Raw genomic sequence first — 15,623 nt, forward strand, 5'->3', positions numbered from 1 at the left:
AGAGAGAAAAAACTCATGTAAGTCCAATATCTGCATATCTGCCATGTCAAATGGCTGAACACAAACAGGGTTGAGCTCCGAGGCCACCCTCATTCTTGGCTCTTCCTGTGTTCAGACATCCCAACATGCCAACATTCTTATGTTCCAAGTGGTAAGAACTTGGATCACACACATTCCAAGTTAAACACAAATACAAGCAACCCTCTCAAAATAGCTCAGAATCTATTCCCAATCAATTCTATACAAGTTAGGGAACCCAAGGCTCTACCAAATCAATGAAAACTTATTCCAAGCAATTTCGTTAAGGGGATTTGAACTATATATGAGATATTTGGCAAGTCGCCTTCTTTTTGTACTGGGGATTGAACCGAGGGATACTTTTTACCACTGCGTCTTTTTTTTTTTTTTTTTTTTTTTTTTTGGTGCTAGGGATTGAATGGGCTCTTTATCACTGAGTTACATTCCCAGTCCTTTTTATTTTTATTTTGAGACAGGATCTCACTAAGTTACTGAGGCTGACCTTGATAAGGTTTCATTAAGTTGCTGAGGCTGGTCTCAAACTTTTGATCCTTCTCTTCTTTCTGCCTCAGCCTCCTGAGTAGCTAGGATTACAGACGTGTTCCACCACGCCCAGCAAGCCTTTTTCCTTTTGATACCTTACAGAAATGAGAACTGACCATACAAAACTTGAGTATTGTTCACAATTCGCATTGCCAAGAAGACGTGGAGAAAAACATTTTTACACTGTTGGTAGGGTTGTGAATTAGCATAATCACTATGGAAATCAGTGTCGAAGTTCCTCAAAAGACTAGTAATGGAACCACCACCATATGACCCAGGTATACTACTCCTCAGTATTTATCCTAAAGAATTAAAAGTCATCATACTATAGTGATACATATATACAAATGTTTACAGCAACACGATTCACAATAGCCAAACTATGGAACCAGCCTAGTTGTCTGTCAATGGATGGATGGATGGATAAAGAAAATATGGTATATACACAATGGATTTTACTGAGCCACAATAAAACTATGACACTTGCAGGAAAACGGATGGAACTTGACAACATTATGTTAAATGAAATAAACCAAACTCAGAGAGCCAAAGTCATATGTTTTCTCTCATATGTGGAGGCTAAAGAGGAAAAAGGAAAAGAAAGGTATGTCTGTATTGGGGGGGGGGGGGTGTGTTTCTTATGAAAATCTCCCAGAAGGCTGTCCAGAAAGCAACTAAATTTAAGGACAGTCCTGACCTATAGAAGTACAATGAAAGCCAGAAATAGAAGCCACACATAATTTTTAAAATTTTAGTAGTCATACTAACAAGTTTTAAAAAATCAAATTAAATAATTTATTTTATTTAAACATATTAATACATTAATACATTTAAAAACATTTCAACATGTGGGCTGGGGCTATAGCTCAGTGGTAGAGTACTTGCCTAGCACATGTAAGGCACTGGGTTTTATCCCCAGTACCACAAAAAAATAAACAAATAAAATAAAGGCATTCTGTCCATCTACAACTATTAAAAAAATTTTTTTTAAATCAATATTTCAACATGTAATCAATATAAAAAAAATTACTGGGATTGGGATGTAGCTTAGTGATAAGAGTACTTGCCTAGTATGCACAAGACCCTGAATTTGAGCCCCATCATCACAAAAGAAAAAAAGAGTTTGTGCTCTTTTTTTGTACTGAGTATTTGAAATCCAAGCGTTCATTTTATACAACACATCTCAATTCCAAGTGCTCAACAGTCATATATGGCTGTGGCTACCTTATACACAGATCTAGCCCCTATTCAGGGATAGGGACAAGTCCAGCATGCTCAGCCCCCACCTCCACATACTCACCCCCACCCCCTCACCCCCATTACCAGGAACTGAACCCAAGGGCACATGACCACTGAGCTACACCACCAGCCCTTTTTATTTTTTATTTTGAAACAGGGTCTTGTTAAGTTGTTGAGACTGGCTTTGAACTTGCAATCCACCTGCTTCAGTCTCCTGAGCCACTGAGATTACAAGCATGCAATACCATGCCCAGCAGCATGCTCAGCTCTTGAGAATAAAATCCAACTATAGTTACTGAAATAAGGGAAGTCCCTTATTTTATCTGAGGACAAATCAGTCTATTATCTAATTTCCTATAAAATTAGAATTCAGATATGAGAAGCTAGTCTATTGGGTGTAAGTACAAAATACATTTATTTGATGTAAATTAAGGTAGACTTTTTCCCTGATGGGGCATTTTGGTTTGATAAGGAGGATTGGCTTTGCATGCTACTATATTAGGGAATAATGAATGAACTAACACTGTAGTTTCACAGTTTTGATGAAAATATACTTTATGTCAAACTTTATATTTTAAAGTTATTTGAAGTTATTTAACCTCGCATTTTAAAAAACTAGATATTACTTTAAAATGTACTAAGAGATTCACAGTTTTTCAATATTTGTATAGGGAATATGCAAGGAAGAATGTCTAAAGACCAACACCACATATTTAATCATGAACAGGTTTGGTCTAGAACCCTAGGAGATTCTTCATTTACACAATCAATCTGGAAAATGAGTATTTGGCTTAGGAAGAAATCAAGATTTGTTTCATCCTTGGTTTTCTAGGAGTTCCAAACTTATACTTCTTTTTAAAATAACTATATCTTCCTCCAAATCTATATCCTCTTTGACTCTTATCAATTAACCATCTCAACTTTTTATTTTACTGTTTGTTTATTATTTTGTAGTGCTGGGGATTGAACCCAGTACTTACATGCTACGTAAGTACTCTATATAAATGTGGCATATATACACAATGGAATTTTACTCAGCAATAATAGAATCATGACATTTGCAGGTAAATGGATGGCATTAGATAATGCTAAATGAAGTTAGCCAACCCCCCAAAAAACCAACTGAGCTACATAGACTCAGCCTTAGCTTTTTATTTAGACTTATGAAAATTTCCTATCAATAATCACTCTCTAGAGAGATCGATTTCATAATGTACCTATGCCTCCCTATCTCCAGCATCCTTCTGGCCCACTTTTTCTTTTCTTTTTTCTTTTTTTTTTTTTTTTTGGTTCTGGGAATTGAAATCAGGGTCTTATGTATACTTAGGTCATGTTGTACCACTGAGCTATACTCGCAGCCCCTGCCTACCCCATTTTCCTCCTCCTCTTTTCCTCTTTCTTATCTGTCTCATTAAAACTATATTTCCTAATGCCAGGTTTTATCAGGCTTCTTTCAATTGAGATCATCTGAATAGACAAGCAAAAGGTCTTGGCTCATTGGGCTTTGTTATGTAAGCTGAAGTCTCTGTGGAGAGTCTACCACCCCAAAGCTGGGTCCTGCACACACTCCCGAACATGCCTCACTTAGAGCCAGGTCCCTGGTACAACCTGCTCTCAATCACAGCCAAAGTCAGTCACAAATACGAAGAACTGAAGTGCAGAAGGTAGAAAGACCTGCAAAAGGCCACAGAAGAACATTCTGGCATCACCCACTGCAGAGCCCACTTGGAACACTCACCAGTAGGAGCTATGGAAGGGGGTCTGCCTCGTTTTCTTTTTGGCTCCCTCAAGTTCTCCTGTGGACTCTTCACAATGTCGTTTTCAGGTTTTTTATCCACTTGAGTGTCTGCAGAGTACTCTCTGTCATTCTCTGAAATGTTCTCCTTATCTTCCTTCTCGTTCTTGGGAAGGCTTTTCTCCAACACCTTCCCTTTTTCAGCACAGATTAACTTTCCTTCTTTGTCTGGCAGCTTGGGTCGCTTTTCCGATTTTAAGGCTTTGTCCTCTTTGTCTTTCTTCACATTGACTGTGGCTTTTCTCTGCTCTTTAAATTTCTCTCGTTTATCGGAAGATGATGAAAGACTTTTGTGATCTGTTTCTTTAGGCCTAGCATTACCCACAATATTCTAAAATGAGCAAAATAGCGATGAAACACACTTTGTGATTATTTGCAAATCAAAAATTAGGAGGCTTTTTGCAAATTTATGGAGAAACTAAAAGAGGACATTTGCCATGTCACATAATGCAAAACACCACTGAAAATACACCCCGAAGTTTGAGGACCCATACTAAATAAAAACAACTACTGCGTTCAATTTCTTCTGAGACAAAGAATGATGATGAGGTCACTAGAGAATGGATAAAAGGACCAACAACTACCCAGGATCTTTTCTGGAAGCAATTTTTCTGACAGAGGTGTTCTAAAAAATGCTTTCAGGCTCTGACCCGCTTGTCCTCAGCCTGACTCTATAGACTCAGGACTTCTCAGAGGCCTACCTCAGTTTGCTAGCATATGCTAATGCCCCATTTTAGTGTAGAGAAAAACACAAACTGGTAATTGGGAGGTTCTGAATATAATCTGCCAATTCTGGACAAGCTCATAATTCAGTTATTTTTATCTATATTCAAATATACTCATTCGATAAACTTAACACAAATGCCAAATCTAAGGCAAAAATAACATTTTAGAATACCGTATAGTTCTTTAAATGCCTGAAGGAAAAATAATCAAAGAGAAACTATCATTAGGACCAAAGTTCTATAATTTTGTCAATTTTTTTTAAAGGAAACCCAGAAGGTAAAAACATTTTTGAGGATACCTTTAAAGGTATCATCTCTCATTCTTCAGTGGATGTATGGAAGAATTTGTTAAAATCTGTGATAAGTCAAAACATTTGCTCATCACAGGAAAAGACAGGATGGGGGTTAAAAAAAAAAAATCACCAAATACTATCCCATCAACAATCACTGAAAGGTGAGTAGCCAATTACAATGTCTCAGTAATAAAATCTTTTACTAATTTCCTTTAGCTGTCTTAACAGCTAAACCAGTAACAGAATTTTCTAAAACACTAACATCCAAATTTTGATCTCTACTTTCCTCTCACCTATTTCATTAAAATATTAATATGGGGCCCAGGTTGTGGCTCAGTGGTAGAGCGCTTGCCTAGCATGTGTGAGGCACTGGGTTCAATCCCAGAGACCACACAAAAATAAAAACAAATAAAATAAAGGTATTGTGTCCAACTTCAACTAAATATATATATATTTTTTTTTTTAAATCAAGATGACAGAAATTAACAGGGGAAAAAAAATCATGATTAAAGTAGGAAACACAATCTACAGGCTCCTATCTGTTTAGACCATATTTCCAATGTCAAAACTCATACCCCATGCTCAAGCCAAGTACATATAAGGTGCATGGGACACCAGGACACTAAATTCCTGAATCAGACATATCGAGCACAAGTGAACGCTAAATCCACAGCAAAGGATAAGTGTGTAAACCACCCAAGTCATGATCCTAAGTCATGGTAAAGGACAAAGGTAGAACAGGGGAAAACATGTTCCAGATCTGCTCTAGTGTTATGACAGGTTCCCTGTGATGGGTAACAACCATGGGAGAAGGGCAAGGAAGAAGAAAAAAGATGAGTAATCAGACACTTTTGAGAAAAGATGAGGAAAACAGATATCAGTTAGTAGTGTCCAAATATTCAGCATTTTTGAAAAAGACAATCTGAAAAAGACAATTTGAAAAAGAAATAGCAAAGATAGACAATATTTACAACGTCTGAAAACTCATGTATTACTTTCCGGTGAAACTGTGTCAGGTGGAGGAAATAAAGACTTGCCATCATAAACAAATGTAATGTCTTTATTCAAGAAACAAAAGTACAAAGTTAGCATTATTCATAACACAAAGCACGAAACCACATTTCTCACCTGATCTTTGGAAAAAGCTTTGACATGAATATGTTTGACAGTCTGAACTACTCCATCATAAAATTTCACAGTGTAAGTACCTAAAATTCAAGAAGATATTATTTTAACTTGTAGTTTCATGGAAGCAGCAATTTTTCAGAGCATAAACACAAGAGAGCTTCAACCACATAATACATTTAGGTGAGTTTAAAAACTTTTTTTAAGAATCACATTCAAGGCTAAGGATGTAGCACAGTGGTAGAGCACTTGCTTAGCATGAATGAGGCCCTGAGTTTGATCCCCAGCACCACCAAAAAAAAAAAAAAAAAAAAAAAAAAAAAAAATCAATTTTATCCTATTTATGTTACAAGATTATAGCATGCTTATCTTCATTTCTTAGTCAGGATTACAGTTTAATTTTTATCTATTAAACTCAAAATCTATCCAAAAAAATCTAATTTTTATAATGCTTCATTAAAATAAAAATAGTCTGCACTGAATTTAGGCCAAAAGAAAAGTAAAACAATTAAGAATGTGAGGAAAATGCAGACTTATTTTGTCCTTGGTGAATTATTAATTTTTGTAATTTAATATTTATTTTCTGGGCTTGGGGGCAGTAACATCTTTTTGGTTTTGTTTTTTGATACTGAGGATCAAATCTAGGGCCTCCTCCATGCTAAACACAAACTCTACCACTGAGCTACACCCCCAAGAAATAAAAACTTCAAAAATTTTGCTAAAAGTATGTTTTCTGTGATTAATCTTAAAATCCATATGAATTAACTTCCTATTATGGTATTTGAAAAGAGACTTAGCCAAAACACTAAATGCTACCTGCTCTACTATCAGTTTTATTTTATTTCCATTAGAAGAGATTGTTAAGGATCACTCCCACCACCACTTTTCTTTCTTTTTTTTGGCGGTGGGGGGAGGGTGCTAGGGATCAAACCTATGGCCTTGCACATGCTAAGCCCAAATTCTACCACTTGACTACATCCCCAACCACCAAATATTCATATCTTCCCAAATAAAAATTCAACTACAACAGTTCTCATTAGTTGCACACAAACCAAAGCTTTCAAAACTTTGCATCTTAGAAGCAGAACTAATTCTGTATTCCTTTCCCCCAAACTCGCAGAGATTTAAAAATAAAAATAAAAAAAGTTACAGTTAATCTTCTCAAGATTACCAGTTAACAACTGGTAATTATGTAATGGTTTACCATTAGTAAACATGGTTCAATTTTCAGGACTGATTTTCCACCTAATAAAAATCCCTGACAAGTGGGAACAGAAGAATGCAATAAGGAATTTAAGATCTTCTGGTTACGTTGTTCTTTTTCTTTATTCTTTTTTTTAAAGACAAGGTCTGCTATGTTGCCCAAGCTGGATCCTAAACTCCTAGGGCCAAAGGATCTGTCTCCCTCAGGCTTCTGAGTAGCTAGGACTACAGGTGCTTGCCACCATGCCCAGCTTTTACCTCATTAGTGCATTCCCTCCCCACATCAAATTTCCTTCTGTCCTAAACAAAGCTTGTCAATAGTTAGCCAACCCTAGTATTCAAAGTCCAACACAGTCTGAGCCCATTTTTCAAGACTATTTGTCTTTACTAGCATCAAATACCCACCAACTCAAAGTGCCTTTAACATTCACTAAAAGTGCCTTTAACATTCCCATCTCCACATCTCTATCAAAATATTTTCCTGCCTGGAAGGTGCCACTTATTGATCCTTACGTGGTCAGCTCAAATGACCACAACAGATCTGTGAAAGCTTCCTGGCCTCTATACTACTAGCAAATTCAGTCTGCTCTGAACTCCTCAGATTCATTTGGCACCTGGCCTGCAGAACTCCACATTTAGGTTTACCTTCATATACATACATATCTTAACTTGAAGGAAGGTTATTCAGGACAGAGACGATGTCTTGCATCAGTTTCTTCCTCATACAGTGCCTGGGTCACAGCAGCCCAGTGCTCAGAGTGTGACCAGCAGCATCAGTACTCCCAGGAACTTGTCAGGAGTACTGACAAGTACTTACCAGCCCCACTTCAGATATACTGAATCAAAAACTCTGGGAGTGGGGCATAGAACTGTTTTTTTAACAAGTCCTCCAGGTGATTCTGATACACACCAAAGTCAGAGAAGCACTGCCATAGGCAATTAATAATCACCTACTGACCTTTACTCCTGGGCATTACAAAATAAAGGTGATTATTTACCAATATATCACCAATCAGAAAGAAACTGACTAGCAAAGATATCAGGATACACAAATAGGCTTGGTGGAGTAAAAACATCAGCAATGAGACGGCAGAACATGATCCAGGAAGACTAAGAATGGAAACATAAACAATTCTCTACATAAGGCAGCGCAATAATGATTTATGAGTCCCTACAACAGAGGTCTAGGTTCCTCTCTTTCCAAAAACTGTCTATACTGTGAGCGTACTGGCAAGCAAGAGTAACAGGGATACTTCAGAATTCTCAACAGACCCTGCTCATTCAAGTGTAATGTTGCTCCGCACAGTCTAGAAATGAAGTGGGAGGGAGAAGGATGGGGGAGTTTTAAGAATCCAGTTCTAGTAAAATCAGAAAAAAATCAGCCAGGCACAGTGGTGCATGCCTAAAATCCCAGTAACTCAGGAGGCTGAGGCAGTAGGATTGCATGCTCAAGGCTAGCCTTGGCAATTTAGCAAGGACCTACACAACTTGGGGTGGGGACGGGGCCTTTTCATAAAATAAAAAATAAAAAGGCCTGAGGGTATAGTTCAGTGGCTAAGTGCCCCAGGTTTAATCCCCAGTAACAAAAATATAAAGTAAAATTTAATTTGCTGGTAAGTCACCCAAGCCTATACTTTCAACTGTTTTATCAATAAAGTTCAGTAACATCAAAATAAAAACTGTCATTTCTACAGACATTTCCACCATCCAAAAGGGCAATATTAAGTAGTAGTATCTGACAACTATTTGGGGTTAATTTTGAGGCTTAATTAATTAGTTCTGGAGCTTCCTCTTGAAGGCAGTCTCCAGAATGAAGCCTTATATGAAAGACTCCAAGTTCCATGGGAAGTCTAAGGCAGAGAGAGGATGAGAACCCAAGACTGCCTATGAACCTCTGACCAGTTCTTTTTCCACCAGCTCACACTGCCCATAGTTCAAGTTGCTCAGCCTAAATCCAAACCACTCGCCCAGAACATTGCTGGCCACTATGAAATGACCCAAACTACGGTCAAAAGTGCTCAAAGGGCCCCTGTCCTTAGATATCAATATCCTGTTCCTGACTTCTTTGACCTACAAGGGACTACAAGGGATCACCTTGGAACTTCCTCCCAGGATCATGCTGAACAAGGCCTAATCTGGGCTTCAATAAATCAGAAGGGCCAGGAGTGGTGGCATTTGCCTGTAATCCCAGTGATAGGGAGGCTGAGGCAGGAGGATCACAAATTCAAGGCCAGTTGCAGCAACTCAGCAAGACCCTGAGCAACTTAGCGCAAAAAATAAAAAGGGCTGGGGATGTGGGTCAATCTCCGGTACCTAAATAAATAAACATACTTTTATGTAGGAATAATAGACAACAATAGTGGGCTTAGGCCCACTTCTGGAGAAAGCCCAAAAATCTACTTTCATGGTTTCATGTATAACTAAAAGAGGTCTTCCTGGGAAATTTTCCCATGGGTGGCTGATAACAGAGCTCTGCTGTGGCCACAAACGTCATCTAATGAATACCATATAAATGTCAAAAAATCAAAATAAATACATCCTTGGCTAGGGAGATAGTTCAGTGGTACAGCACATACTTAGCATGAATGAGGCCCTGGATTTTAACCCTAGCATCAAAGAAAACAGCATATCCTGTTGTATCTTGTTGAGAGCCACAGCCAAAGGGGCCCCAGCAAACTTCCAGCTGCCAGCTGATGATTGGCTCACAGCAGCCCCAGCAAACTTCTAGCTGCCAACTGATTGGCTCCTCTGTGGTGATGCTCATTGGGCTGTTCCCCCCCCCTTTCAGACCACGGAGCTGCTCATTGGGGGACTTTTTTGGCTCCGCCCACACAACCCAGCCAATTGGCCTCAAGAACAGGAGGGGTGGGGGAGGTGGAGAGGCTTGTGGGAAGCTGGTGGTGGCAGTTGGGCTCTGAGGGTTTTCCTGAGGAGGGTGTGGTGTGGTGTGTGTGTTCTAAAAATAAAGTTCCTTTCTTTTGACAAGTGGCTCCTGAATTGTGCCCAGCCAGACTGCAGCAGTATCTCCTCTAACTTGACACAAGGTTACCACCTTAGGAACCTCTGCCCTTACTGGTACCAAATCAAACAAACCTTCCCAGCCTTGCCTCTCTGTTAAGAAGAGGGTTAAGAACTTCACATATCAGACAATCTTAGAGCAACCAGGAATAGCTGAAAGTCTGCTAAGAACAGAACTAATGATGCCCAGTAAGCTTATATTCTCCAAGATCAAGGAAGTAGGGATACACAGATGACTTTGGACTGTGCAATTTTTTTTTTTTGTGGGCATTTTTGTTTGTTCATTGTGGTACTAGAAATTGAACCAAGGGACTATCTACCACTAAGCTACATCCACAGCCCTTTTTATTTTTTAATCTGAGATAAGGTCTTGCTAAGTTACTACTGCCTCAAACTTGTGATCCTCCTGCCTCAAACTCCCAAATCACTAGGATTACAGGTATGTGCTAACACACCTGGCTGTGGACAGAGTTCTGCTGCTCTTGGATACATCATGACAGTGAATATGGAATCCCTTCTCCAGCCCATTTGTTCTCCAAGAATCAGAGAATTCCAAGGGCCACAGATGGTGTGTTCCTGAAGTACTGAGGTTTCCACAGGTGTATCTCAGCGGGTGGATAGAGGAATATGCACAGGATTGAAGGCCCACCTTCTCTACCCCTAAGCCTTTTCTTCTGAACAATTTTATATTATTGGGCTTAGTTTCTGTGGCTGACAATTTCCAAAACTGCTCATCTGTTCCAATTCCTTGTTTGATTTCTAGTTGCTCAAATGAATCTGAAGCAAGAGCCCATAATCACTGAGCAGGGACTAAGACTACAGCCTCTCTCTCAATCAGGGTTCCAAAGACAGCACCAAGCTCCAGAAAGCACAGAGCACCTATACCTATGCTAGCATTATATCAGTGAACACCTGGGCATAATCCACAACTCCTGTCCCTTTAGGAAAATCCTGCTCCAATGTGGTAGAGAACAGCCTGGTACTGTTGGAAATGCAGGTCAGGGACTTTGGAGTCCCATAGACCTTCACTCAGATCTCTGATCCAACATTTATGTGCTTCAGGCAGTTTCCTCCTGTGAGCTCAGTTCCTCATTTATAAAAGGAGGACAGGGTTAATAGCAATAACCTTTCCACATTTGTGTAAAGACTGAGATAAGACATGGAAATTATCTAGTACAGGCCCTGTCACAGAGTAAGGCATCAAGAAGTGATTCTAATTATCATCCACCAAGTCAATTTACAAGGGAAGCACCAATCCTCTCCCCCCACAGAAGTTAACAGCAAAGTGCTAGAGCACCTGCAGGTATGGGCCTCAATCTTCCTCTTATCTCTGTGCAAAGCTGTTCACAATATATCAAACTCCCCACATTTCAAATGTAGGATCAGTTACAGCATGAAGAAAACAAAAAGTAGGAACTGCTGCAGCAGAGACTTGAGAATAAGACCATTTTCATAGCATCTCCTGTTACAAAAGCAAGCCTTGGGCACTATCCCGGAGAGACTGAACTAGGGGAAAGGGGAAGCACATGACCCAAAAATACGCATGTTTTTTAGGAAGGGGGACCTGATTTGTCTTCTCTACCAAGTTAAAGAAACAAAGATCAACAGTTTTGATCCCCGGTTTTGTCATAAATGCTAACCTACGTGCAGTTTCCCCAAAGGAGAATGCTTTGCAGAGCAGCCGCAGCAAAGAGGTGAGGTCAACTCACCAGAGTTGGGTTCCAAACAAAGAGTCCCTGAAAGCAGAATCCCCTCTTTTACTCCAACACAGACTGGAGGTCTACCAAGGCTACCAACTACAATTGCCTTCACACTAAATGTGGCTCACTTTCCACCACCACAGAACCATCCCAAACAAAAAGCTAATTAATATGGAATTGTTCTTATTTCCCAAGTGCTAACTAACTACCCTAAGAAACTCTCAATTATTTAGTTCTGATTCAATCATGCCAGACTCCGAAGTGTCAGCAGTCACTGCTCATCAACTCTGCACAGGGTCTCACCTGCTAACCTGCTCAATCAATGCTGAGTCTCAGCAAAACCACCATGGAGGTTAAGAGTGGCAAGAAAATCAGACCAAAGATGAATTTACAAGTAGTCACTTTGTTATCCCTATTTTCCTCCTAGCAGCACTAACAAGACTGAAGTGTCATTTACAGGAGGCACCTTGCCAGCAGAGCTCCTCTTCACAGCACCATTAAGCTGTGGTGGCCCTCCCTACTGACAAAAGCAAGGCAGAGCAAAGACTTCTAGGGAAGAAGTAAAAAGACAGTCCAGCACTATAGCTCCCAATCCCATAAGAATTAGAATGAGGGCTGGGGATGTGGCTCAAGCGGTAGCGCGCTCGCCTGGCATGCGTGCGGCCCGGGTTCGATCCTCAGCACCACATACAAAGATGCTGTGTCTGCCGAAAACTAAAAAATAAATATTAAAAAATTATCTCTCTCTCTCTTTAAAAAAAAAAGGATTAGAATGAATCATGATGAAACAGAACTGCCTGCAGCTCCCAGGGATAAACTCTAACCCCAAGACAGTATGTCAGAATCATTGTCTTGGGCCGGGGCATAGTTGAAATTGTTTGCTTGGCATGTGCTAGGCCCTTGGTTCCATCCTCAGCACTGGGTGTGGGGTGGGGGGGTCCTTTCTTGACCTCCAAACCAGGCACAGATCTGAGCTCCCACAAAGGCCAGCTTTCCTTCACCACCCCACTGTGGCAATAGCACCACCAGCCTGTCCCACTAAGTTCCCAGGTTCAGGATTTTTCCACTCTGTATCCTCTACTCCCTCATCCAATTAGTCTCAAGAACAAGTAAGGCAGGCAGCACAATATAGAACTTCAGACCTAAAAACTTCAGGAAAGGAGGTTTTGGCAAAAGTTTTTACTCATTCTTCATGTGCATCAATTAACTAAAATTCACTGGACCAAACTCACTGGACAAAAAGACCATTTTAAAGAAACAACCATAACCTATAATATTAGCTCATGGAAAAAACACAACTGCAAAGACATTTTTCTTTTTTAAAAATTTGCAATGCTCTGGTTGCCCCAATTTAAAAATTATTGAAAACACCTAATTAACTATCACCAAGTGTGGTCAACAACCTTTAGTTCTTAAATAGTTCTTCCAAAAAATTTCAGACCCATCCTACTCATGAAACCCTGTATATATAAGCCCTCCTCCCCCTCTTATATGTGCTGCACCATTCTGCTCCTGCCCTGCCTACTCTTGGTAGCTCATCTCAGCACTAACCTCATTCTGACTGGAACCAGGTTCTCCCACTTCCCCCAAGACCATGATGTCATGTTCTGGGCTTTGCAGATACTAGACGAAAAACTGTAGGTCCCTAAGCCTTCACTGCCTCCACTAATATTCCCTCCACTCCTCTAAAAAAGAGCTGCCAGGGCTCCTAAAACTCTCTTTGTCAGCTTGCCCCTCCGTTGCTATTCCCTCATCCAAACCTACTGGCCCAATTTCTGTTCCCCATGGGACTCTAGGATATCACTAGAACAAAAGAGAAATGTTCCTCACTATCTGCTACCCTCTTTATCTAAGGAGTTACTTATCTCACCAGAACTTTATCTGAGCTAAAGAACAGCCATTCTCCCCAAAAAGCACACCTCCAATGGATACATTATTTGAAGAAGAACATGACTTGATCAGCACACATCAGCCCATTGATTTTCAGTAATACATTTATATGCATACAGAACACATGCATTTCATATCACGTGACTTCAAAAGTCAGTGAGAAGAAAAGGCTAACTTAAATACAAGAATCTAAAAAGACATGTATATCTTTTTTTTTCCTTCTTCACACACAAGCATGTCTGTTGTTAAAATGATTTGAAGCAGTTTAATAATAAGTAAGCTTCCCCCAAAATAAGGCTTTTTGGGTTAATGTGATACAAATGAAAAATAATAACAGGAATTTTACTAAGAAAACAGCTTATAAAAGTAATTTAAGGACACAAGGAGCTATCCAAAAGGACTAATCTGCCAAAAACTGGAAGACCAGTAACTGCTTAGTTAACTCAAAAGATACAACCTTGCTTGGAGTCTATTATTTCAACTATTCTCAGACAAAACTTGGTCAGCTTAAAGCCAAACTCTTAGCAGAGTACTGAACAAACACTTGAATAACTTCACTGAGTGGGAAGGGGTGGGGGAAATCAAGTGGGTTTGTTTTTTCCCCTTCATTCCTAGGAATGAAACCCAGGGCCTTGCACATGCTGGGCAAACACTCTATCACTGAGTTACACACTCAACTCTGTAATCTGGCTTCATAGTCACCTCTAACAGTAGCACCACAAAGCCTAACTGTTCTAAACATTCACTTCAGAGAACAAGCCATATCACAAACATCCTGTAGAATATGCTTTAAAAAAAGAAAAATAAAAAAAGGTAATCACTTGGATCCAGAGTTTGTTCCAGAATCCTGACCATATGTGACCCTTCCCCTACCCTTATACTAGCAAAAAAGAAACTCTGTGCCTAGTTCCCTGTCCTGTCTCCTCACAGTTCCAAACTCTGGCAAAGGCAACCCAACTCAGTGCTCTGTAACCCTGCATCTTAATGTCTTTACTCTGTGACTTTGTTTCCACAAAGTACAAGGAACAACAGAAGCTTACTGGAAGTCCTAGACAGTAAGAACCCATACTCTTCCCAGCACAATGACAGATGAACTATGACTGCTTTAGAAAACAAAAACTAAAATTTAGGAAAAGAGTCAAAACCAACTTTTTACCCAGCTTTCTTTCCATTTGTAATCTTTCCCTAACTCCTGAAATACTGATTAACTTGGAGAAAGGGGATTCATAAGTAATAAATACTGACAATCTACTACCAAACTCTCATGTTATAAACATCCCCTAAATCATAAGTAAAAATAACTACAACTCAAATGCCTTACCATCCTTGTTAACAGCAGTGACTCTGGCCGGGTAAAAACGACAATCAGACCAGCAAGCAAGGACCTGCTCGTTTATTTGAAATTCCTAAAAAACAAAACAAAAACAAACAAAAAAATAACAAAAAAAAAACACCCTGTTACCAACTGCATTCCACAGGACACACGTTGTACCAAATATAAAAGAAGCTGGGTTTGACAAGAGAGTGAGAAGTGGGGATGGGATATTGGGTAAGAGGAAGATGATTCTGCTGTTCAGCATAGGGAATCAAAACAAGAGGACTGGGACACCAGATCTCCCCAAGCCAGGGAGATCTGGGTAAGCACATCACAGCTTTGAGGATGATAATCCCCTCATATCCATGATACACAATGAAAGCAAGTTTAAGAACCCAGGACCACCAGGGAACACACCCAATTTAGAGCTGGGAGAAATGAAGCTACTTCATCTTCAAGGAAGCAGCAATCACACTATTTAATGCCACCCACACTTCTATAAGATCTTTTGCCAAGGGAGACAACCATTCACCTTTAATATTTTATATTTTCCCAGCACATGATTTGCATTGATAAATTCTGTAAAATGAATACTGAACAATCAAATAGAATATTGGAAGGAAAAAACAAAAAAGGCTAGCCAGAGTTCAAGTTCCCTAGTGAGGATAAAAACTGGAAAACAGAATCAGGCTGAGTCAGATCTAAAATCAGCAGAACTACTACAGAAGTCTCAATGCCCATTTTAAAAACTTAAAACTA

General features: G+C 39.6%; 1 protein-coding gene across 6 annotated transcripts in view; it reads right to left on the reverse strand.

Annotated features, from left to right (window-relative positions):
- The window catches only part of PHF20 (PHD finger protein 20), a 124,445-nt gene that overhangs the window by 54,626 nt on the left and 54,196 nt on the right, over positions 1–15,623 (reverse strand). For 3 of the 6 annotated variants that reach the window (XM_081291101.1, XM_081291102.1, XM_081291100.1), the window contains exons 4-6: positions 14,871–14,955; positions 5,742–5,821; positions 3,539–3,926 (exon numbers count right to left, since the gene is read on the reverse strand). In XM_081291101.1, coding sequence (XP_081147227.1) covers positions 3,539–3,926; positions 5,742–5,821; positions 14,871–14,955 — 553 coding nt within the window. Of the gene's footprint in view, positions 1–3,538; positions 3,927–5,741; positions 5,822–14,870; positions 14,956–15,623 lie in introns of those variants that run through there. The other 3 variants (XM_081291104.1, XM_081291105.1, XM_081291103.1) reach the window with 3 other exon arrangements.

This window comes from Spermophilus citellus (assembly GCF_964194105.1).
Source record: "Spermophilus citellus genome assembly, chromosome: 4".
Classification (NCBI taxonomy): Eukaryota; Metazoa; Chordata; class Mammalia; order Rodentia; family Sciuridae; genus Spermophilus; species Spermophilus citellus.